Below are 26,955 nucleotides of genomic sequence, written 5' to 3'. Positions count from 1 at the left end.
TATTTCTAAGCATCAAACTTTTTTCAGACAATCTGTTTGATTTTACAGTTTGTTTTATCTAACAGTAATAAAACTTTTAAAATGTAAAGATTAAATTTATTTTTTAAACAAACTTATGTTTCATTAAAAAAGAAAGGCAACATTTTCAAATTCACATTTTAAGCCCTGGTAGATTTATAAAAAATCCTGATTTTTGTATCGAAGTTATTACTTTTTTAAAAAAAAATAACAATAGTTAAATGTAATAATAGTTATTACAATATATATTGTTAATTTTTTTTTAAAAATAGGTCTTTGCAATAAAAACATTTAAAATTTTTTTCTTCTGAATATAGTAATAAATATAAGTGATGCAGAATATCGTTTTTTATTTTTATATAATGAATAAATTTTAAGGAATAGTTTTAAGGGTAAAGACGAGAACTACTGAAATTTTTTTAATAAAGGCAGTACTTTAATAAAAAATTACTTGTTAAGAAAAAAAAACTCCTCATGTTTTAAAAACCCATTTAATAATATTAAAGAAATGTGATTAACGAAAATATTTTTTTTCTCTCTTTCATATGCTCCGATTATTTGCGCATCGGAAATATAGAAATAAAGCTGTTTAGAAACTTAGTGCGCCAACATTTGTGATACTGCGCCAAGTATTGCACTCTTTCCATCACGTGATTGTAACTCTCTGCTTGCTATCTGTGGCGTGTCTTTTCGGAAGGAATAAAGCGAACTTGGTTCCTCTACCTACTATTTCAACTCTATGGCCAAAATGGACTGTGGTTGAATGAATGGTGAAAATTTTGAATAGAACAATTTGAAAAGCACGCTTTTGCATGCTTACGTGGCAAAAATCGACATGGTAAAGAAAATCTCATTTTCGAAAAGGAAAATAAGCACTATTTAAAAACACACAATTAAAAAAGCATCTTTGCAAGAAACAAAAATATGCACCTTTAAGAACTTTTTCAAAATACTACGCACTATGTTATATTATTTGAAACTTAACACACTTAAATAGGAAGGCAGCTAGTAGTAAATTAAATATTAAATTTTGATCTTTTAGTCAAAAAATTAGATAGAAAATTTAGAATAATAATGAAAAACTATTTTGTTCATAAATTTATTATTCACTATTTTCTTTATAATTTTTTTTTACTATAAGTTCTAAAAAAATTTTGAAATCATCAGAATGTGTATTATTGGAGTCTAATCATTGCTTTTAAGTAATAGTAATAATAAAAAAGAAATCAAATGAAAAACAAAAACTTCTTTGCAGTAATAAAATTACCTTTCCCTTCTGCTAGAGTTCTTACTTTAGACAAACTATTCTAAAATTATTTCACAAAAATAACAATAAAATTAAATAAATATTGGATAATTGATTGAATAGAATAAACAGGGTTCCCAATCAATTAAAAAAAAAAAATCAAGGACTTTTCAATGATTTTCAAGGACCTAAAGTCAAATTTTTTAAGGACCTATTCGATATTATTGTTCTACTCTAAAGTATATGTCAACCAGATTTTACAATTACGTAGAAGCAGAAATTGTATATTTTTAAATCATAATGCTTATTTGACAACAACAAAAAATTATTAAATTTATCAGCTAATAATACAAATGATTGATAGTTACACTGCTGTTTCAAATCACTCTGAAAAATTCCAAAATTCCCCCCCCCCCAAAAAAAACAACAACCCCCAATTGACATAAGATACTACCCAACATTTAAAACTAGCATCAGTGAAACTTTTCATGAAAAATTTAATGAAGTGAATTAGAATTAATGAAACTGAATGAATGAATAATGCATATTACATTAAACAAGAATAGTAAATAATTGATAAATTATGTGTAATTGCACGGCTTTTAAAATATAAATACTTTTTGTAATATGTTAGATCAAATTTTAGGTTACAGGAAAAGTATATAATTAAATAAATTATCAAAATATATCCATTTAACATATCTGTTTCAATTTTAATATCAAATTTTCCATTTTCTTACTTCAGAATATTAGTAATGTATTTTAACATAATAAAATCTATTGTAGAATAATATTTTACAGATAACTAAGACTTACCGAGCTTTATTTTCTTTAAAATATACCCATAAAATGTAAATTTTGAGAATATGCCTAATTTTCACTAAGAGCAATTTTTAAATCACATTTATACAAATCTAGATATACTATATGTAAATCAAAATTATGAGAAAGGTGAAGTAAGTCTTGAAGATCACGATCTTGTAAATCACGCATCACTATGTGTGATTTGTAAATTTAAATTGAATTGAGTGCATGTTTCTTAAAATCGGAATAATATGAATAGCAAATTATACAAAACGCATGAACTAACAAGACGTAAATCACAATGTGAGATACATAAATCCCTTTAATGGGAATTCTGTTCCGTGATTAGCTAGTAGTTTTCATGTGAATAGTGATCATTATGATGCAAATTGCAATTCGAAAGGTGCTTAATATAGAACAGATATGTGTGATTCAAAAATCAGTTTGATGAGAATTGTGGGTGGTAATTCTTAAATCTCTCTTTTGTGAATCGCAATGTGTGATTTGTAAACTACTAGAATGAAAACTGTGAGGCATGATTCTGAAATTACTTAAATACGTATCACGATATATGATTCAGAAATAACTTTAATTGAAATCATGACACGTGATTCATAAAATACCTTAATATGAATTCTGATGAGTAATTTGCAAATCACTTTAAAGTGATATTCGATATGAGATTCATTAATCATTTTCAGTTAAACCGCAATTCGTAGAACATTTTATATGAATTCTGATCCGTAAATCAAGAATCAGTTTAATGTGAATCACGATGTTTATTCAATATCAGTGAAACCTGTAGGACTAAATTTTAATATTAGCAGTAAAAACTAAATGCAAAAATTTGATTGTAAATGTTAAAAAATTACTTATCCTTTGTACATAAATTAAAAGAACAAATAGGAAAACAATATTAACCTGTTGTAATAATGAAGTTAACACATTGAACATATTTCTAAATCAATTAAACACTATACATCATTTGAAAACTATGACTAAAAAACCTAAAATTTGCTAGAAATTTTAGCTTTCAAGACATCAGAGATATGAACAATAATCTGGTCTGAAAAATCTAGAAGAGAAAAGTTTTGCATCTTTCTTAACCACTTTTCACTTCAAGCATAAAAAATTCCATCAATTAAAATTTCTATAAATTTCCATTGAACTTATTTATTATTTTTTTACTACTTCTTAGTGAAAAGAATTCGTAGTATTTTAATTCCTAGAAAATCAAGTACTTTTCAAGTACCCTATGGCAGAATTCACAGACTTTCAGGGGCCCTAATTTTTTTCAACCAAATTCAAGGTTTTTCAAGTACCATGGGAAACCTGATAAAGATAATTACAAATTTCAAAAATTATTTTTGGTAAAAAATAAATAATAATATTTTAACCCTTAGAACGAATCACAGTAATCCTTCCACATAACTCTAGGGTTCCACTGAGCACTTTGCGGGAATGCTGCTCTAGATAATATGTACATATTTGTTTGTTTTTTTAAAAAATAAGCATAACACCAAAAAAAATTTAGTATGAATTATTCTGAAAGTTATTGCAATAATATTGGAACAAAATATAAGTCCTATACAAACCTTTGTCGTAAAAACAGCAACAGGTTGGCGAGTAGGACGAACACTGACGAGAGTTTGTGGTACCAAAGGTTTATTAGCAACAGGTGTGCTGGTACGAGGTTGTGCCAACGACACAACATTGGCAATAACTGGTGAATTTAGAGCTGATGTGGTTTTCAAAGCTGAAGAGAGAATGATAAATTCATAAATAAATAAAAAAAAATCATAAATAACAGAAAAGTCATGATAGATACAAATTTTAAAAAAATTATAGTGTTTAAAGCAGTTAACTTCTAAAAATATCATTCAGATGTGATTAGATTTAAATGCGATTATAAAAGAAAAAAAAATAAAAACAAGAGGCTATACTAAATAAACAAATTCTATTATACAAACTATAATTATGATCATGAACAATGATAAATGACTTTTTATAGATCTTTTAAATTGTTCTTCAATTCTTATATTGCATTATTGAGCAGTGCTGGCAAAAATCATGATTTTTTAAGAAAATCAAGAAAGGTAAGATTATTATTTTTTTTACTCAAATCAGATTTATATATAAGTGTATTTTTAAAATTTTAAGCCAAAGCTCACATAAAATGCATCAATGATTTTAATACACTGAAAATATTTAATGCTTCCAACTAAAATGGTAAAAATTATTATTTAATTCCTAAAACTAAAAACTTTCTGGAAATTTCTTCGTAAAATAACTTCCAAATTGCAATTATGAACTTTTCTTTGAGATGCACTTTCCCTATTTCCTAAAATACTTTAAACTTGTTAATGCATTTTATGTCGGAAATGACCTTGAATTGTTTTTGTACCCACTTAACGTTTAGAGAAACAAGTCCCTTTATTTCTGTTTGCATTTCGACGAAAAACTCAGACAAAATGAACAGATTTTATGAGTAGCCATTAAACTTAAGAACGCATGAGGTAATGTATGTTTAAAATTACTTTTATACTAAATGCAGATATAATTTTGTACATAAATTTAGCTTTTTTCAGATGAAAATTTATGTACTGGATAATGTTTTGCTCTATTCTTTCCTTCCAGGGATATTTTTTTTAATAGTTTATACAATAAATAGTAGATACTACTTTACAAGATATTGCTAGTTTAATTATGTCTACTGTTTATGACCTGATTTGTGTCGTATTTCAAAAGGGGATCTTCTATTTAATTCCATATAACCAACTGATCATCGAGCGACTTCGTTAAATGACTGTAAATTCATAAATTATATTGCATAAAAACTAAATTACTTTGAACGGGTGTAGTCAACTGTCGAGTCATAGATGTTGTGGTCAGAGCTGGAACGCTGGTGAATTGATTCTGAAAAGCCAAGACACAGTTGTATGCGCAGAAATTGCGAATGGAGCCATCACTCATGGTGAGGTGATACTGAGCAGGTTGAGTCTTTGAACAGTTATCACATCGAATGCTTTTTGAAGAGGCTGCATTAGCATTGACTCGATGTAAAGAGAGACAGTTCAAGGAGCAATAGATTTTCTGTCCATCACTCCGATCCACTTTTTCTATCATGTCAAAATTATATTTTTTCACCTGGAAATAGAATTCAGTTTTTGATATTGATTTTCACATGGTTTTTAAATATATCTAGATATATTTCAAACTAAATGGAAAATAGGCATTTGAGTATTTACTTTTCAAGCATATTTGGCAGTTATTGCTGTTGAATTTTCCATAATTTTTATACTAATATCTATTACTTATTACAACAACTCATTCTCGAAACGGAAAATGCATTTGCTCTCGTCGTCAATTACAACTACGGATAAATTATGTTTTTTACTGTGATGATTATTCACAAAATGGGAAGAAAGAAATTATTTGTGCGTCCCCCCAAACAAAATGCGAGAATTTCAGCCATATAGAATAAAAAAATATTACATATTCAATTTTAAAAAAATAGTTTTTGAATCATTTTATGTTTGCAGAAGCCTTTTGAATATGCATTTTGCAATGCGATTCAAAATGGGCTGAATGTTTCTAATTTATATGAGTTATATAGGGGGGAAGGAGGCACAAAAAAATGAATCTGTCTCAGGAGACAAAAAACACTTACGTGCCTGATGAATACAAGGAATTATACTGATATGTATAGGTTGTTTTTAAATTATTAAATTTACTTTATAAATACTATACTTATTTGATGAAATCAAACAAGACTTTGATTAAATACCTTACAGAAAAGACATTGAGTGATTCTACGGTGAGATAAAACATATGTAGTCATGCAAGTTTTGGAGCAAAAGAATTTATATAATCCATCCATTTTGAACTTGAAGTCATTCTCTTTATTGCTATTGAGATCATTTCTACACTCAAAGAAGCGGTGACATGACGCACAAACATTCTCAGATTTCTTCAGGGTGCAGCGCAATCCAGCAACGCAGCTGTCACAACACAAGAAATATTTTTTTTCATTGTACGGGACCTGTAAAAAGAAGCTATTAAATACTAATTCAAAATTTACACAGAAAAACTAAACATATTAAAAAATATCCAACCAACAAGCGCTAAAGATTCTTAGCATTTATGGATGGTTGACTGAATGTAAACAATAACAAGCTTTCTAAAACCAGAAGATAATCTGGTTTTATGAAGCTTGTTATTGAAAACTTTCGGCCTCCGTTTATGTTACGAGATGATGTGTGAATGGCTTGATATTCTTGGACGTATTGTTAAATATTTGAAGTTGTGATTTACGTGTAACTTTACCTTTCATAACAGTTTCCTGAAATTTATAAATTTTTCTTGTGAGCCTAAAACCAATTGAAGAAAATTAATGTTTTGAGTGTTATCTCTCATTTGGCTATATTTGTGTAAAATATCAATGTTAGTTATTCTTTGGGTTGTATCCTACAGGGCATAGCATGCTTGCAGAGTCACAAATTCATATGTTGTTTGCGTCATTGAAACTTAAATCGAAAGAATGTGCTATATTGTAAATGCTACAACAGGGTGCGTAGCCAGATTTTTCAACAAAAAATAAGTAACTTTTAAGTATTTTTTTAGCACTCAAAAAATATTTTTAAGAATTATATACATTAACAAGATGCAAAATAATTTTCAAAGAATCTTTGAAAATTATCATGAAAGATTTAATGAATGATCATGATAAAATAACCAGTTTCCGACTAGTTCCTAGACTCTTTTCTTGATTATATTAGCCATTATAAAATGATCAAGAGATATTTTGATTCAATATCAGAGGGTGAAAAATGAAGCCTAAAAATTGAAAATATCTTGCAAAACGCAGTTGAGTGGCACATAAGAGTGCAATAAGCTCAACCAACCCAGCTAAGTAGACGTACAGGCGAACTCTCAAATATTTAAACAAAGATGTAAAATGAATGGTGATTTCATGCGCTATGGACCGACGGCAAACCGAATTAGATTGGGGCTGAAAGAATTGTGAAAATGTCGGAATAGAAAAATGTGAAAAGCACGCTTTTGCATAATACATTGCAAAAATCGACATTCCCTTTTCGAAATTTTAAAAACATCCAATAAAAAAAGCATCTTTCAGGGCTTTTATAAAACGAAAATAAGCATTTTTTAAAAACGCTACGCACCGGGGTGAAAATCAATCTGAAGTAGCAACCCGGAAGTCTTTTAACCACCATCTGTGCTTTTACACGGTCAACCACCCATATAACTGTACTTTGTTAAAAAATTTAACCAACTATACCATACTAATTAAAAACTGGTTTTGTATTTCACTATAATGAATTATCAATGGACTCTAATGATGCTTCACTGCATCCAAATTCTTTGAAAAGACTATTTTTCAGCATGTTGCACTATTATTGTTGAAATAGTAGAAATAGAATATCATTTGCTTTATAAATTGTTAAATATATAAATATACAAAAATTCTCTATAATTAGAGTTCCTTACAGCTTCCTTAATCAGAATGTCGAAAAAACATTAAAAATATTCTCCATACAATGAAGTAGCTGTACCCCTATAACATTCAGACATGTATATCTTTTAATTTCTGCTGATTTTTAGGAAGTTTTTAAATGTTTATCTTTTTTATTTCTGTAATTTTTTGAAGAAAATTGAAAGTAAATAATGGAATTTCATCTAAAAAAATTCATTTCAATAAATCAACAAGCAAAATAACTCATTTAAAAAACTCTTACATAATGTGCTTTATTATTTTTAATCCGTGATCACAACGCTTGCCCTTTAGCAGGGTAAATATTTTTATATTTAGTTCTATCAGAATTATAGGTAGAGAAGGACACTTTTGTTAGCAGAAAATAACAAGGAAAATTTCCCTAAGGAAAGGAGCTTGAAAAAAACCACTCAGAACATTGGTAATTCCTTCTGAAACAGAACGGGCCCAACATTTGAAGAAAATATTTTTCCTTTCTATTCTAAACAAACTTGCAACCAATAACTTCCGATTTTGTGATCTCATACTGTTACAGATGTGTGTATTATGGTAAAATATATATTTTTTTGTCTTCAATTTTTATAAATTAAAGTGAAGTTATTTAAGTCTACATTGTTTATTTCATTCCAATAAATAAATGCGATTTCAGAACCGTAATAGTTATAAAATATTCTTCTTTATAGAATAGTATATATTTCAACAACAATAAAGAATTATCTGAATTACTTGAAATAATATCATTTATGTTGATTATTAATAAATTTTTATCATTTCCTTGGTAAGTATTTTTGAATGATAAATTTCAACTAGAATTCAGTGACTCTGTTTTTAAGTTACACATTGAAATTCATATCAAGATCTAACAATTGTAAAATTTTATTGTGTAGTATGTCATCTTACTGTAATAAAAGGATGATCTGTGTATATGTCACACCCCTTTTATAAAAGAAGGTTTTATTAGACTCATTCATGTAAAAATTGAAAAACTAGTTATTTTTATTTCATAAATTCATTTTTTTTTCAATTGTTGCTTTTCAGTCTTCATTTAATTAGAAATAATATATTAAATAGCTATTAAATTAATATTATGTAAACTAAATTGCAATTATAAAACGTTAAAAAAAATGTTTCAACGTTTGATATTTATTGTTTTCGACAATATCAACCTTCATTTGTGAAAAGGTACCCCACCATAGAATCGAGTTAACATTTATCATATACTAGTGAATTGGAATTATATATTTGCAGTGGTAGATACATTACAGTACTCCCCCATCAGAATTATATGTGTGATAGAATTCGATGAACGGATACCACTAGTTGATTCATTGCTGTTCCGTGAAAAGCCGGGAGAGCTGTATTAAGATTACCAAATTATTTAGTGTTGAATGTGAGAGCTGTATTAAGTTCACAGTCGCTACAGTGCTGCCGTTATAAGTCGAGTGTATATATGTGTGTAATCGAGACTGAGAAGCAACAGCGTGAGGAGGATCATTCACAAGTAGCAAGTCAACTGTTCAAAGTGGACCATCCTACGAAGTGAGCCTGTTCAAATCGCAGTGGGCGTTACTGTCACTATAGGCATTTTCACATTGAAGTGGGAGTTTCTGTCAAAGAAGGCATGTTTGCATACCGTCCAGGTCACCCAAGTGGGGAGTGAGTAGCAATCGACCACGTCGACCGTCATCTACGAAAAGGCACCCCGTCATAGAATCGAGTCAACGTGTCTTACATACTAGTGAATTGGAATTATATTTTTGCAATGGTAGACACACTACAAATAGTTTTGGTTGGTTTAGAAAAAACCTATTTTTTCCAAGACGGTTTTCGCCTCTGAGGAAGAAACTTGCCTTCCCTGCTTCATGACATATACCAAAAATATACACAAAAAAGAAAAAAAAAAACATGAGAATGAAAGAGGGGAAAAACAGATCAGGAAAATAAAAGACGAGGGATTGCTGTTCCAGTTTATTGTTTTCCAAGAAAAGTTTTATAACCAGGGGTGATTGTAACACAAAATTAAAAACCCTGAAAATTTTATGTGCAAAAAATCAAGATTGAGATATTAATTTATATACCAGGTATGCTTTGTATTTAACATAATTATTTCTAAATAAAATCTATAATTAAATTTTCTACCTATGATGAATATCACATTTTTATAGTAACTAATTTAATTAAAATTAATTAAAAGCTATATTATTAACTAATTAATTAAAAGCTATTTTAGCTGATTGCGACACAGTTTCAAATGTACAAAATGGAGAAAATCCACAGAAAGAATCAATCTGTGGATTTATACCCATTGACAGAAGAATGACATGCATGAAAGCATCTTGTTAGCAAGAATTAGCAAAACTTTCAAAATTTGAACTTTAGACTGAGGAATTCCGTGAAAATTTTGTAGGATCATAAGTTTTTGATTAGCGAAAGTTCAAGAGCCGATGGTCTTGAGAATCGCGGAATTCCATGATTTTCCCAGAAAGATTATATGCCCTGCGCTCTTAATTTTTGGACCCGGAAGGATAATATGAAAAACCCAAAATTCCGGGATACCCCAGGATTACAATCACCCCTGCATAATAATTATGTAATAAGTGCTTTAAAAAAGAAAGCATTTAAAGAGAAGTACCTGGATTTTAAATGTGCCTTGTTTTTTACAGTGAGCACATTCCTGAGTCTCTGGAGCTGTTTTGGATAGGTTGTTCATTGTTTCATAACGCTCCATACAAGATTGTGAGCAGAAGTCTTTAAACTGCCCCTTATCACCAACTGGAGCAAGAAATCCTTCAGTTCCAGCAGATAAATCTGTTTGACAAAATGTACATACCTACAAAAGGTGGATATAAGAGCTTTTATTTATTCTTTTTTTTTTCAAACAATATATTACTCGAAAAAATTAAATAAGCCTATTAAAAAAAAATTTTAAAAAAACACATGAACAAGTTCATTTCAACATAGACCATAGATTACTTCGCACAGGACAGTAACTACATTGTCAAACAACACATTTTTGATGGATTCCCACTTAAATTATGACACAAAAAAAAAAAAATTCTGAGTTATCTGATTATTTAAAGGAATAATTCTAAAAATTAATGCATCAGTTAGTAAACATAATATTAAGGACAGAAAACAAAAATTAAAAGATCGCTATTCAAATCACCAGGGATGAAAGTACCAGTTAGCAAAAAAAGCTGAATTCTACATAAACGCAATCAAACATTATGAAATTAATAAATATATGGAGTTTAAAAAGCTTTGAAAAAAGCTGAATTCAGAGTAGAAGCTGAAAACTTTCATGCCTGAATCACGTGAATATGAATAGGGATAATGGATTTTAAAAACACAAAATAACAAATTGCAATACTGGATTTTTAAATCACTTAAATAAGAATCAAGATGCATAATTTTTAGATCACGTGAATATGAATCGCAATGAGTAGTTTTCAAATAGCGTATAATAGGGGCGATTGTGAGTCCAACTCAAAAATCCTGAAAATTTCGTGAGTAAAATCATTAATGACGCATTTCAAAAAATTAATATCGTTATAAATTTAAATCATTGATATTATCAATACATGAAATTCTAAATGAATTATATGCAACATAATTTAAATGAATTATTTATATGCTTACTTTTATCTCTAATCACTTTTATTATTCTACCAGAAAAAATATACAAGAATTTTTATACATAAATGTGACGATGATTTCTTGAAATTTCTGGATCTTGGATTTCCGTAACACTGTTTGCGAAAGATCCGGAAATCCGGATTTTTTCCGGAGCACAATCATCTCTGGAATAAATACGAAAAACGATGTTTGATATTACAACTGCATAACGAATCACAATATTGGATTTTAAAAATGAGTGAACACAAATGGCAACATTGGACTAGTGGGAATATGAATTGCGATATTGGGTTCTAAAAACTTTTAAATGCAAATTGCGATATTCGATTTTTAAATTGAGTGAATGCAGGGTTGCCACAGTAAAAAATGAACAAAAATAGTTGCCTTTAGTAGCCTCAAGCATGAAAATAGTTGCCCAAAACAATGAAAATAGTTGCCTGAACTGGAACAAAAATTTGTCAAAAATAGTAGCCGAATAAATAAAATTACAGCTTAATTGTCAAATACTATGATTAGGACTGGGTGATGTCAGAAATTTTAAATCGTGATACATCGTCAGTTAGAGATTGCAAGATAGCGATGTATCGCGATTTAGCATATGTTCAAAAATTACCTATGGGAAATCTATAAATCAATCAAAAATAAATAAAAATGAATAAATCTATTACAAAAGAAAATATTAATTCTAAACATATTCTACTATGACATCAATATCATTGCTTAATTTTTTCAATTAAATTAATAAAGAAGTCAAAGTAAAAGCAAACCCAAGCTTTATTTCATTTTTCTTAAATTAAAAATGATTTAAGATTTATTGGTTTAAAAATAATAATACGGTAACAAATTATTTTACGCACATGCATTAAAAATTAAAAGAAAAAAAACGAAAGTGGAAAACAAACCAAAGAAATGTTCCCTTCAGAAAAAAGAAACATTATTTTAAATTATTTGTTTAAAAAAAAACATGCTTTTGAAACCTCATTAGACCCTTTATTTTATTATTTAAAATAGTAAAAAGTAGTTTTAACTAATGGTCAAATTATGTACAGAATAAATGCAAAAATATTTTTACTTATTTATTATTATTTTCTTCCTTGAAAATAAAATCGACTAAAGATTTATTTGTTTAAAAATGATACTGATTATCTATCAAATTATATAACAAACAAGTATTGAAAGAATTTTAATAAAAATTAAAAAAAAAAAAACAACAAACTTTAAGTACTAATGTTAAATTATTAAAAAGCGTCAAAACATTACTCAACTCCTTATTTAATTTTAAAAGAATTTATTTGTTTTTTAACTAATAGGCAAATTTTTTTAAAACTTTGTCTTCATTTCTCAAAAATAAAAGCAAATTCAATAAAGGTAAGCTTTGCTTTAATTTTTTTATAATTAAAAACGACTGAACATTTATTGGTTTAAAAATAATTAAATTATTATACTTACCTACATTTAATAAATTTAAAAAAAAACTAACTTTTTATAACAAAGTTAAATACAAAATACCCCTATTAAATTGTAGCTTAAAATGAAAAACAATAATTGAAAAAAATCAATGAAGTATCTTCTTTTTTATTTATATTTTCTTGTTATTGATCTATTGAGTTCAGAACGAAAATTTAAGATAACAGCGATTGTACAGCAATCGCAAAGTAACAGTAGATCTACTAAAAATAAATGACAAGAATCGTTAAACCCAAACAAAAAATAAAATGGTATAAAATAATGCAGAATGAAACGATCGCTAAGTAGCAAGAGTCTCACTGAAAATAATTTTCAAGAAATCCGACAATTATTTCCAATGAAATAAAATGCACAACAATCGCGAAATGACTTAAGTCCCATTAAAATAATCTTCAAAAAACTCAAAATTGCGAAGACAAAAATGGACATAAAGAAGCTATGCATTGCGTTCTATATTACAACGCTGATCCTCGCTCGAAACCGGGAGTTCTGATTCAATTTGCTTTACGTCATTCAACATCACGAAACTAACATAATCGTTTTTAGAAGAACACTATCTACTTCCCTGCAGCTAGACAAAATCAAATCGTCTTCGTCAGTGCGGTAACAGCGTTAGCTTAGCCAAGGCTCCTTGCATATTAAATCGTTAAACCGCGATTGTAGTCTTATTCCGGCGGCATAAATCAGATTTCTGATGCATCGCCTAAAACGAAAGTCACTACATCGGCCTACCGATATATGTATTAAATCGATATTTCGCAATTACATCTATTTATTGCCCAGTCCTAGCTATGCTCCAATTAAAGAAACGTTTCGTACAAATAGAAATGGTATACATATTAGAAAATAGGTACCTAAATAAAAGTTGAATTACAATAAAAAATGAATGTTAATAGAAGTAAAAAACAATTTAAAATAACAAAACTGCCCCTCAGAGAGAAAATATAACAAGTACTTTATTAAATCTAATGGAAATCGAAAGTTTTGGCTTTTTGGACATAAATGATTGTATAAAACAGTGATTCTCAACCTTTTTTACGTGGCGGCAAACTTTTAACGATTTCAAAATTGACAGCACAAAATGAAATAAATTTGTTTAAAAGTTTTTTATTTACCTATAACACTGTGTTAAATAGTTTGTGATAATAATTTTGAATGTGAAATAAAATAATATGTACTACAAAAGCATGTTTATTAAGGAATTAATTATTTCTTCCGACTAATTTTTTGTTAGTTAGTAACAGTTATTTATTATTTTGCTAGTTATTAATTGTTAGCTTGTTTTCTATAGTTATTATTTGTTCGCTTTTTTACAATAATTCTTATTTTTTTGTGATTTCCTGTAAACTAGTATTTTTGATAATTATTAATTGTTCGCTTATTTTTTGGTAGTTATCCTTTGTTAATTTGTTTTTATAACTATTTATTGCATAGCTTACTTTAATGACCAGTTTTTATTTCCGTTTGAAAGTTAATATTTAGCTTGCTTTCCTTTGTTAATTAATAATTTTAATAGTCATTAAATTTCCTACCTATAATTTCAACATTTTTTAAAATTGTCATAGACAATTTAAACACTTTCTTCTTATTCTAACTTATTTTAAGATTGTCTGAGACAAGACGATCACCGACAAAGACGTTCACACGGTTAAAGCGTGGAAAAATTATAAAAAGTATGTATATATATATATATATACACTTTTTTCTAATTTAAACTTTACTCATAATAAAAAAAGCATTATAATTTTTATTGCATCATTTCCAATATTTGGCGGCACATTTTAAGAATTTGGCGGCACACACAGTGGTTGAGAATCACAGGTATAAAAGTTTGCTTTCTTTTATTAACGTTCTGAAAAGTAGCGTTCATTTTTGTGAAAGAGCTTCGCTAAGAGTAAAAAAGTCTCCTATTCCTGGAAATAGTTGCTTTTTTAGCCTTTTCATGCAAAAAAAAAAGGTCGCCATAGTCGCCTAAAGCCAAAAATAGTAGCAAATAGTTGCATTTTCAGGGTGGCCACTCAAATCAGATTTCAAATTTCCCTGATTTTTCCAGGTTTTCCACATAAAAACCTTAAAATTTCCAGGTTTTTGTTTCTTTTTTCTTATAAAGTGTAGGATGTGTACATGAAAAGTGTCTATATTATAAAATATTTTATTCAAAATGTTATTTTTTTAATGAATCATCTTGAAAAAAATAATTTTTTTTGACAATTTTGCAAGATTTTTTATATATTTTCTAATGTTTTGGTACAAAATTTTGAATCAAAAATTATATATTGACCAACAAAAGAGTAAAATTAAATATTAGTATATAGTTAGTTCTTAAAAAAAACCTTTTTTTAAAATTAAAATATGTTATAAAAGGTTAAAATGAAATAGAAAAAATTAGTATTAATGCAACAATTGTAACAATTTGTCGATAAACATTGCTGTTAGTGATTGTAAAAAAATGTGTGATTGGTTGGTTTGCTCAGAAAAAATAATTCACAGATTTCTTTGAATAGGAGTAGAAAAGCTTTCAGAAAAAGAGTGCGATATAAAATCTATTATCATAAAATTATAACCAACTAATTTTTGGAGAATTTTATAAAGTTAAAAATACAAAAACATTTTGTCAAAATAGAAAAAAAAATTACCACCAAAGCATCGGAACAAACTTGAGCCATAAATGGATTCAGCCCAAGGACAGAATTTAAAAACAGAAGCTAATATCCTAATCCCTTTTTCCACCTCCACCAAAATCTTTCCTAAATTGCACAGTCCCACAGCGGTCAAAGGTTTCTACATTCATTTAGCAACCATGGGAGAATTTTATGTGGCATTCTAGTTTAACAGAGCTGTAATGGAGCAAATTTTGATGCAAGCAAAGTATCGCTGAGTTGATGATATTTCAACTGTTTGGCGATACATTTCCGTTTAAAAAAAGTGGGTATATTGGATGAAATAATTTAAATTAAGAAAATTAGTAAATAATTTAAATTGGTGAAATTAAAAAAATGATCAAAGAAAAGCTGGAAATTTAAAATTCCCTGATTTTTCCAGGTTTTTATCCAAATTTCCCTGATATTTCTAGGTTTTTTCCAGTATAAAAAAAAATTTCCTGATAATTCTAGGTGGGTGGCCACCCTGATTTTAGTAGTCTATGGCAACCCTGTGAATGGGAATTGTGAGTACGATTTTTAAATCGCGTAAAAACAAATCGCAACATATAACTTTTAAATCAGTTAAATGCGAAAATAGATTATTGATATTAAAGTCGTCTGAATAAGAATCACGATTTTAGCAGATTCCGTCTCAGCTCTTAACATTTGAAATTCTGAAAATTAGTTAAACAGACGAAATCAAATATCGGCGGTCGAAACGAAACTGCTTAGAACTTCTTTCCGCTCTATAGAGTAAGTCATGGTTATCTAGGCAGCTGCCGAAGCTCTACTCATTCACTTCTGAAAATAATTTCATCAGGAGGCTACTGCAAAGGGGAAAAAGTTCGTTCAAAGGCTGACTATCGTTTGGGTGGCTTGGGTTTCTCCAATTAAATCCCCAAAAATGTAAGTTCTTGGAATATTTTCGGAAATTTTAACAATTGGGAGAAAAAAAGCGGATTTCCGCTTTTTTGCGGATTTCTTTCTTTCATCCCTGATAAATATTGATTTCACTTACTTTAAGGCCTTTCTTGAAATCGTCGAGGCAACTGCCGGAGCAGAATTGTCGAATATCCGATCCGAAACAGACACAGTATTTTCCCAGTGATGCTTGCTGTACAGGTGCCTGACAGCAGGTGCAGTGACTGCCAAGAAATGACTGGTATTTTCCGAGGCAATCCTCTCCACAAAATATCATGGTTTCCCAAGTCAGGTGAACATTTTTGTCTTCTACCTTATTTTCACATTGAGAGCATTTTCTAGGTGGGCCATTATTCTAAAATAAACAACACAACTTAGGTCGATAGATGGAAGAAAGAAAGAAATAGGCAGACAAAGTGAAAGGAATTCTTATTAATACCATGCATTAAATTAACAGTTTATAATTGCAAACTAGTCTAAATAATAGTTAATTGCCCCCGAGACAGAATTTTTTCAGGCTTTCTGGGACAAACTTCCCTAACATTGATATTTATCTTTAAGATACTTATAACAATTACTAATTTAAAGTTACAGAAACGACAGAAGAAAGTATAGAATAAAAACTTGATATTTTTTTTAAATGTAATATTATCTCACACTTTGTAGGTGGAAAAATGCACTCATTATTTCCCCTTTCTAATCTTGTAAATCATTAAAATTCATAAAAAATTGAAATTTGTATATAAATTAAAAACCGCAAAATGCCTTCCAAAATAGACAAAATCAAGTGAATGGGACTCTTTAAAAAAAAGAGACACTCAAATAAGTGTGCGTAAAACAGGGTGTTCTTAAAAGAAACTATCTTTTAAACGATTTCTGAATGTCTCATTTTATGTTATTAAATTTGAGTTCTAGCTGAAGGACGGACTTTTCTTAAATCCCAAATATTTTTTTCCCTATCTGATGTGCATCTTTAAAAATAAATTCTGCAGAAAAAGAAAAAAACATTTTTTGAAAAATTCTGCAGGAAGGAAAACCACAATATTTCCGTTCTGCGAGAATGTCGACGTAATTCCGGGGTTATTTGATTGATCATTTTTACAAGAGTGAAAAGTAAATTAAACAAATTTCTTAAGGAATTAAAATTCAATCTTTTACGCAAAGGACAACTTTATTTCATAAAAATGTTTTAGAAAAAAATTTACGACTTCATTCTATTGTAATATAAATCACACGCTGCATTCATTACATACAGCTTACTAACTTTCAAAACCTTATGCTGTCAAGTAAAAATACAGAAAACAATCCTTGATTTAATGTCAAAGGTATTTATCAATAAATACTATTAATACAAATATTTTTACATACCTAATCATAAATTAAAAGTTAAATATAATAAAGAGTTTTTAGCTGAAAATTTTATTTTTATTCGCTAATTACTGGATATTAATTACCGAAAAAGTAAACAACTAGGCTCAATAAATAATTAACCAATTGAAATAATTTTAATGAAGTATTAATTTTTGACTTATCTAATATATTACTTTTTTTTACCTAGTATATATTTTATCTAAAATAATATTATTTAACTTTTAGATAATCCCTCTTTAAAACAGAATATTTAGTAAATCATATAAGAACACAAAATTCATCTAGATATAAACCAGGGGTCTGTCCTGACATTTTGTGAAAGGTCCTGTTTTTGTAAAATAGTGAAAAAACTATTCATAATTTGTGAATACAAAATTCTTTCAACCAGGGTCCTGCCTTTGTGAATTTGTGTAAATAGGGTCCTGTTGTTGCAAAAATTGCTAAAACCCTTTTCAAGAAGCTTTTAAATTCGAAATCGATACAAGATTCTGCTCAACAATTGCTGCTACTAAATTAGAGATGCAACATACAAAAATTTGGTATTTAGCCTGTACTGCTTAACACAGAATATTCATGTCGGACGAATAATAGAGACAAAATCACTTACATTTTTAATAATTTCAATTGACATACAGTAGAGTCCCGATTATCGCAGTTAATGTGAACCACGACTAACTCGGATAACTGAAAAACTCGGTTAAAACGAAGAATATAAAAAAAAAGAAAGAAAAAGAGTTGGTATAAATGTAATATATTTAAGAAATATAAAATTTATACGAGTATACCACATACAATTCATATTATAATTAAGATCAATAAGATCAACGGAATAAATAAAATAAAAAACCTAATGATAAAATTTATGAATAAAAAGAATTTATTTATTAAGTGCAAAATTCATCATGAAAAAAAAAATCAAACCTAGTGGAATCAGAAAAACTCATAAAATATGCTCCATAAAATAATCATATGTTTAAATTAATAACCAATTCTCCTTTTATTTTTTTTTATAAAAACACAATTTTTAAAGAAAGCAGATGTGATTCCACATCAAGAAAAGCTTGCAAATGATACAGCACTTCCAAAGAATCAGAATTTATTCAAAAGAAAAACATTTTATTTTTATTAATCGATGTCAAATAGATAAATATATTTTTCTCTTTCATCTTCTGTTCACTGATATGCATATGCAATGCATCTTCCCCACCCCCTCGTAAATCAAAGAGAAAACGAAATTATCATGCCACTCCTTTGAGTTTGATTGGCGGCCTAAAGGAGAAAATAAAACATTTGTCCCTTCCCTGCCTCCTCTCGATCTTTAAAGTCACAGAAGAAATGATGTTTCTCTGTGTAAAAGAGGGAAAAAATTCTCCCCTTCCTCACATTTTCCTTTACTCAACTTCAAGGATGAGTCCAATTTCCTCTTTTTTTCATAATCATTCTAGTTTAAAATGGCGGGAAAACTGAGCTAAATTTTTTCTGATTTCCCGGTTATTTGGATACCGGATAAATGGTTCTCTACTGTAGTTCGAAACAATTTAGTTGAAGTGGAACATTTTTCCTAATTCAATCACTAATGTGTGAAAAATGAAGGGAACAAAACGTAATCACGGTTCCCACTCTTTTTAACAAAGAAAAACTTTTAAGGACATTTTCTTTTTGAAAAATTAAGAACTTTAAAAATAATATGATTGTTTATCATGGAATATATATATGCCACCAGTGACAGTGTCCCTTATTTACCTTTCTAAAAAAAATAATAAAAAAAACAATTTTATTATAATGCAAGCACTGATATAATTGTATTAATTAACAGGGCCGGTCAAAGAAGTACCAGGCAATTTGTGAAAACCCAGGGAGAGCTTTTTAAAAACATTTTTAGAATGTTCAAATTTAACGTCATTCAGATTGTAGAAATTAACGTATGAAACTAATCTGTAATTTTTAATGATTTCATTGAAATTGATGATTCATAAAATTAAATGCAGAAATTAAAATTTGCAATTTTTTCATGTATATTAAAAAAATTATTAAATAAAGAAATTTGACAAAAACATTAAAAAAATTATTACAGGTTTTTATATTTCGCTACTAGACCAGTGTTACATTTACTTTTATGATGAACTTTAACAAAATTATTTTCAGCTAAACCTGATATTAGGAATTAACTTTACATAATGTTACTAAACATTCTGAGAAAAAACATGAATTTTAAAGCAACCAAAAATTGAACAAAAATTAAAAACAGTATATTAAGTTGCAATGTTAGCTGAATAAAAAGATTATAAAAATCTTAGTTTAGGTTAACATTTAGGTGAGTAGATTTAAATTTTTATGTAACTATCTGCTTATCCTTAAGAAATAAAAATAATAGCCTCACAATCTAAAACTTTAAAAAAAAAATTACATTGCAACAAAACAAATTATAAATAGTTACCAAATATTTAACTTTCTTGTTAGAAGCAAATCACACTTTCTTAGTTAGTACTCAGGAAAAAAAACTTTAATTAACCCCAGGTTTTAGATGAAAAACCTCTGGGATTTTCCAAATCCTGTTTCTTACAGATTTGTCTAATTTTTAGTACAATCATGAATTTTAAAACATGTTATGCTTTTTTATAAATTTACAGAAATATTATAAAAATGTATTTTATTCTTCTAGATTTCAGGAAATAGTTTTCAATATGGATTCAAAAAATTTTTCTGATACTTCTTTTCTTAGCATTAATTCTTATAAGCATTATCAGTAGAACTGAATTTTGAAGGTTAGTGTGGGTCTTCTACCTCAAATATTCCTTCCCAAATAAACACTTCCATGAGCTACAGTATCCCCTTGTTCACACCATTCTTTCTTTTAGAATGCTTCTCCTCGTAGAGAATCATTCTAGGCAAAAGCCAGAATATGTTAATGGAAGGACAGGCTTTCTTCCCCCTACATTAATTCAGTCACACCCAACTGTTAAAGGCAACACAAGAGCGACCACGACCATGAACTTAATACAGCTCTCACGATCAGCACTCAAACAGTAAGGTGATCTTATTACACCTCTCCCGGCTTCTCACAGAAAAAAACAAAACAAAACAGTAATGAATCAACTAGTGGTATCCGTTCATCGATTTCTATCACAGATATAATTCTGGTGGGTGAGTACTGTAGTATTTCTACCACTACAAAAATATAATTCTAATTCACTAGTATATATAAGATATGTCAACTCAATTTTATGTTGGGGTACCTTTTCATAGATGATGGTCGACGCAGTCGATAACTACTCATTCCCCACAAAATTGTTGAAATAAAAAGTTCTAAACTAGTGATTCAGTTGAAAAGCAAACTAGATAGAAGTCGTTGAAGTAAAAAAAAAAAAAAGAAAAAGCATTCTCTCATAAATAAATATCTTTCTAAATGTGATTGTAGTAACGATCATTTTATGCAAATTTTTATAAACATCTGTCATATATACAGATGTTTATAAAAATTTCATGTTCATTTTATACAGAAATACACCAATTAATCAATTAATAACTTTTGAAATTAACAACTTTGAGTTACAAAATTTAACAAATTAAAGTTGAATTTAATGGAAATTGAACCACAGGATAATTAATCAGCGGTTAGCAATTTTTCAGTTCCACCAACACCGATTACTTATTCTTCTTATCGCACTTCCGGCGAAGTTTACAACTACAGGGGTGATTGTGAGCCCAGCTCAAAAATCATGAAAATTTCTTGAGTAAAATCATTAATGACTTATTTCAAAAAATTAATGTTGTTATAAACTTAAATCATTGATATTTTCAAAACATGAAATTCTAAATGCAACATCATTTAAATGAATAATTATTTATATGTTTACTTTTGTCTCTAATCACATTTATTATTCTACCAGAAAAAATATTTACAAATGAAAGAGATGCCAAGTATAAATTTTAGTTCTAATATTTTTAAATAAAATATACAAGAATTTTTACACATAAATGTCATTGATGATTTCTTGGAAACTTTTGGACATTGGGTTTCAGGATATTTCTGGATCGCAGTTAGCAATAAATATGCAAATCCGGATTTTTTCCGGAGCACAATCATCTATCTCTGGTATTTTTAAATTGATTTAGAGAGTGCACAAATTTCTACGTAACAATTTTAAAATCCAAGAAAAGAAACATATATGCAATGTTTAGTGCATTCTTATAGTGAAGCGCAACATAACACACGAAAAAAGTCAAATCAAATACTAACCTCCTGATATTTCCTGACACAATCCTCGGAACAAAGAGGTTTGATTTCCCCAACTACAGGATAGTAACCTTGATTAGGAAAAATTAACTTCTGACACTGAGGACAAAAGGAGTCTTGAACAGGTTCAGCTGGCTTGGCGACTGTCTCTGCTTTAGACTCTGATTGATTTTCTTTGAACTGCTTATAACACTGATCCGAACAAAGCAGTTGGACCTTCCCTTGGAAATGGATTCGGAATTCTATCTTTCTTTTCTGAAGAAAGAAAATAATTGCATCAATATTTTTGCGACTAAAATTTGAAGTATATCAGAACTACACTTCATAAAACAGATTTGAAAAAAACATTGTTTTTACAGGGCGCACAGCCAAATTATTCAAAAAAAAAAAATAAGCACCTTTTAAGCACACGAAAAATATTTTTAAACACTTTAAAAAAAATAACATAACTAGGCTGGGTTGGAAAGTTTTTGGCAAATGACGGTTTTATCTTGCTTTAATCGTCATGTCAAACAAAAAAAAAACTTTTGGCATTGTTTTTGACAATTGTTAAAAATCATGAAATTTTAAATCATGTAAAATGAATGGAGTTTTCATACGCTAGATTCTGGTTGAATTAATTATGAAAACGTTGAATAGAACAATGTGAACTGTGTCTTTTAGCATAATTCGTAGCGAAAATCAACATGGTAAAAGAAAAATCTCATTTTGAAAGGGGGAAAATTAAGCATTTTTTAAAAACACCAATTGAAAAAAGCACCTTAAAGGGCTTTTAAAAATCGAAAATAAGCACCTTAAAGCACTTCTTAAAAACTCTATGCATCCTGCTTAAAAAAAAAAACTAATGAGTTTAGATATTAAAAATAATATACTTAACATTAAAAAAGCTTTAATAGATACTTAACCATTTGCTACTGTAAGTTATTCATGATGAGTATAATAAATTTAAAGGTGTGTGTGGGTCATAATTTTAGAAAATTACATGCATGACTTTTTGTAATAAGCCTCATTAAGCACTAATATCATTCTGCAAAATATTTTTTATAGTAATCAATATACGGATGTTTCTCGGTGTTCACATTTCTTTTAAAAAAAGGGGGTGCATTTACTGTAAAGGGCAATTTTTGTCAAGTGAAATAAAACTGGATTATTTGTCACAAAATAACCATTCAGGATGCGTAGCATTTACATTAATTTTATAGTATTCATACATTGTACATCGGTAAACAAAACAAAGAATTTATAAACAAAATAAAGAATTTAGTAAAGGGAAGCCCTTATTTAAAATATAAATTCTTTATCAAACTATTAATATTCACATTATTTTTAGTTTATTCACAATATTGTTATACAAAACAATCAAAGCTCTTACATGGTGTATAGCCAAATCTTTCAACAAAAAATAAACACCTTTAAAGTACTCAAAAAATATTTTTAAGCACTATATACATTAACAAAATGCAAAATAATTTTAAAACAGTTTAGATGATCACAATAAAATAACTAGTCTCTGACAAAGAACTCTTTTCTAGACAACTAGGGTGCGTAGTCAGTTTTTCAATAAAAAAATAAGCACCTTTTAAGCATTCAAAAAATATTTTTAATCACCTTCCAAAAAAAAAAAATCATTAGGATCTGTGCAGTAATAAAAATGATTTTTTTTATGGTTTAAAGTGTACTTTATTTATAAACATAAAATCAATGAAATTCAATAACATTTTCAAAAACTTGACATAATCATGATGATGTAACTAGTTTCTGATAAATCAGGGTGGCCACTCAAATCAGATTTCAAATTTCCCTGATTTTTCCAGATAAAAATCTTAAAATTTCCAGGTTTTTATTTCTTTTTTCGTATAAAGTGTAGGATGTGCACAAGAAAAGTGTCTATATTATAAAATACTTTATTCAAAATGTTATTTTTTTATCTTTTTTTTTTCATATCATCTTGAAAAAAAAAATTATTTTGACAATTTGGCAAGATTTATTATTTATTTTTTAATGCTTTGGTACAAAATTTTGAATCAAAAATCATATATTGACCAACAAAGGAGTAAAATTAAATATTAATATATAGTTGATTTTTAAAAAATCTTTTTTCGTTAATTAAAATATGTTATAAAAGGTTAAAATGAAATAGAAAAAAATTAGCATTAATGAAACAATTGTAACGATTTGTCGACAAACATTGTTAGCGATTGTAAAAAATGAGAGATTGGTTGGTTTGCTGAGAAAAAATAATTCACGAATTTCTTTGAATGGGAGTAGAAAAGCTTTCAGAAAAAGAGTGCAATACAAAATCTATTATTATTAAATTATAACCAACTAATTTTTGGAGAATTTTATGAAGTTAAAAATATAAAAACATTTTGTCAAAATAGAAAAAAAAAATTACCACCAAAGCATCAGAACAAACTTGAGCCATAAATGGATTCAGCCCAAGGACAGAATTTAAAAACAGAAGCTAATATCCTAATCCCTTTTTCCACCTCCACCAGAATCTTATCTAAATTGCACAGTCCCATAGCGGTCAAAGGTTTCTACATTCGTTTAGCAACAGTGGGAGAATTTTATGTGGCCTTCCAGCTTAACACTGTAATGGAGCAAGTTTTGATGCAAGCAAAGTATCAAGCATGATGCAAGCAAAGTTGATGATATTTCAACTGTTTGCCGTTTAAAAAAAATGGGATAATGGACGAAATAATTTAAATTAAGAAAATTAGCAAATAATTTAAATTAGTAAAATTAAAAAAATTATCAAAGAAAAAAATTTCCAGTTTTTCTTTAAAATTCCCTGATTTTTCCAGGTTTTTATCTAAATTTCCCTGATATTTCCAGGGTTTTTCCAGTATAAAAAAATTCCCTTATAATTCCAGGTTTTCCAGGTGGGTGGCCACCCTGTAAATATCGCAAAGAAAATTGTGAAAATAATGCATTTTTTGTAATTTTGAACAACAATCGATAAGGCAAAGAAAAAATCTCTTTTTAAAATATAGAAAATTAAGCACTTTTTACAAACAGCGAATAAAAAAAGCACCTTTAAGGGCTTTTAAAAAACGTAAATCAAAAATAAGCACCTTTGAGCACTTTTTAAAAATGCAACACACCCTGACTACATTAGCCATTGTAAAATGATCAAGAGATTTTTAGGTTCGATCTTAGAGGGTGGAAAGTGAAGCCTGAAATTGAGAATATCTTGAAAAATGAAGAACATGAAAGTGCAATAATCTCACCGAAACCAGCTCAGTAGACGCACACACGGACTCAAAAGTATCTGTAAAATTATTGATAACAAGATAATCATTGGCACTTTTGTATGCTACAAACCAACAGTACGCCAATATGCAATGCGAAAAGCATGCTTTTGCATAATACGTGGTGAAAACAGACATGGTAAAGAAGAAAAAATCTCATTTTCAAAAAGGGAAAAGGAAACTTTTTAAAAACACCCGTTGAAAAGCACAGTTAAAGGGCTTTTAAAAAATGAAAATACTTAAAGCACTTTTTAAAAACGCTATGCACTATGCCATTATATATATATATATATATACATACGCATATATATATATTGTCCCAGAAAATTTATTAAATCCTTAATCTTTTTAAATTACGTCTTGTAAAACAGTTGTGAATTTACAACAAATTTTTTCCCCATTTAGTTACACCCTGAAGCAAGCATTTAATTCATGTCAGCTCCTTTGTTTTAATTAAAAGACTGTTCTTCTTCTTCATCATTTTTGTATCAAAAACCTGGCTACATCTCTGCCGTTTTCAACATATCAAATATATTCTTGTTCTAAATCTTCAGGGTCAGTGCTCTTTTTGACATCTTCTCTTCTGCTATCGACATACCCATTTGCTAGTTTGTTTATAATACAAACTTTTTGTTATTATTACCATCAGCCTATAACTAAAAATTATTAGACATTGGTACATTCTATTTGTACCCTTTTAGTGCTGTTCAACCAACTTCGCTTGAGTAAAGACATTTATTTAATACGGTACAAAATACCAACTAAATATCGCTGATCATAATTTGATATATTCTTATCAAATAGGATATACATCTGGCTGTAGTGCTCTAACCATATCAATAAGGTGACTCACTTCAATCACATTGGTGCATAATTCAAAATATAATAAGTTAACAGATTTATTTCGAGTAAACATTGTTTCCTTTATTATGTTTATAAATATTTGATATGTATTTGTTTTGATTGTTTGATACATTTATTATCCTATATATGTTAACACTTCAGTATATACTCATAGGTTTTACAGATTCCCTAGTGAATTTGTGATGTCACAATGACTATCTTCAACCTTTTTAATTTTACGTTTTGTGAATTCCATTTAATCATACCTTCAACCATCTAATTTGTCTCAGTTTCTTTAATTTGCGTCAGCTCTTTTTTTTAAGCCTTGATATCTATTTTTGAACTCTCCTCTTTATTCTCTAAGTAGTTCACTCTTTTGTAATTCAAGGTCGCTTTCACTACCCTTTTAAATGTTTATCAATTTTGTCTTTATGCTTTTTTTTTTCTACTCATGACCAGTTCCACACAATTGATTCTTCAACGACAATTGTCCTTCACAATGCCCTTGCAAGCAGGTGCGCCAAAATTCCTTGTTGCGATCATGGAGTTATAAATAAGAAGGAGTGGGCATTCCTCCCCTTCCCTATTGGAGCGAGTGAAGTAACTGTCAAGTAGCGGCGGCCATGTTGGTATAACCAGAAACTTCGCGGAGCCGCTCAGGTTTCAAGAGGAAGAGTTAGGTTGTTTTTGATCTTTTCTCTTATGATTGGAAAATTTCGAAAACGAGATTGAAATAGTTTTGTTGTTAATACATAACACCTTTTTTCATTCAATTTTTCAACATTAGTTTCTTTTCTTCTTCCCAAAAAATAACGTTTTAAGATAGCTCTATTTTACAACTGAATTAAAAAAAGAACTTTACAGCAGTTTTCGGGAACTTAGGTTCCTTTATATTTTATCTAGGCATTAAAAGTAATATATTATTGTTATTTAAGGGGGCAGCTTTCCAATTAAAAATTTATTCAAAGAATATCACATTAAAACCACACTATTTTGAATATAAA

The 26,955-nt window shown here is 28.5% G+C and overlaps 1 protein-coding gene across 4 annotated transcripts in view; it reads right to left on the bottom strand.

Annotated features, from left to right (window-relative positions):
* LOC107452835 (zinc finger MYM-type protein 4) overlaps window positions 1–26,955 on the bottom strand; it is a 58,184-nt gene that overhangs the window by 19,685 nt on the left and 11,544 nt on the right. For all 4 annotated transcript variants that reach the window (XM_016069457.3, XM_016069447.3, XM_016069466.3 and 1 more), the window contains exons 5-10: window positions 21,858–22,109; window positions 16,344–16,601; window positions 10,213–10,410; window positions 5,856–6,110; window positions 4,915–5,215; window positions 3,664–3,824 (exon numbers count right to left, since the gene is read on the bottom strand). In XM_016069457.3, coding sequence (XP_015924943.2) covers window positions 3,664–3,824; window positions 4,915–5,215; window positions 5,856–6,110; window positions 10,213–10,410; window positions 16,344–16,601; window positions 21,858–22,109 — 1,425 coding nt within the window. The remainder of the gene's footprint in view (window positions 1–3,663; window positions 3,825–4,914; window positions 5,216–5,855; window positions 6,111–10,212; window positions 10,411–16,343; window positions 16,602–21,857; window positions 22,110–26,955) is intronic.

This window comes from Parasteatoda tepidariorum, chromosome 3 (genome assembly GCF_043381705.1).
Source record: "Parasteatoda tepidariorum isolate YZ-2023 chromosome 3, CAS_Ptep_4.0, whole genome shotgun sequence".
NCBI classification, from domain to species: domain Eukaryota; kingdom Metazoa; phylum Arthropoda; class Arachnida; order Araneae; family Theridiidae; genus Parasteatoda; species Parasteatoda tepidariorum.
Note: the sequence above shows the minus strand (reverse complement) of the source record. Positions and strands in the feature narration are given on the sequence as shown.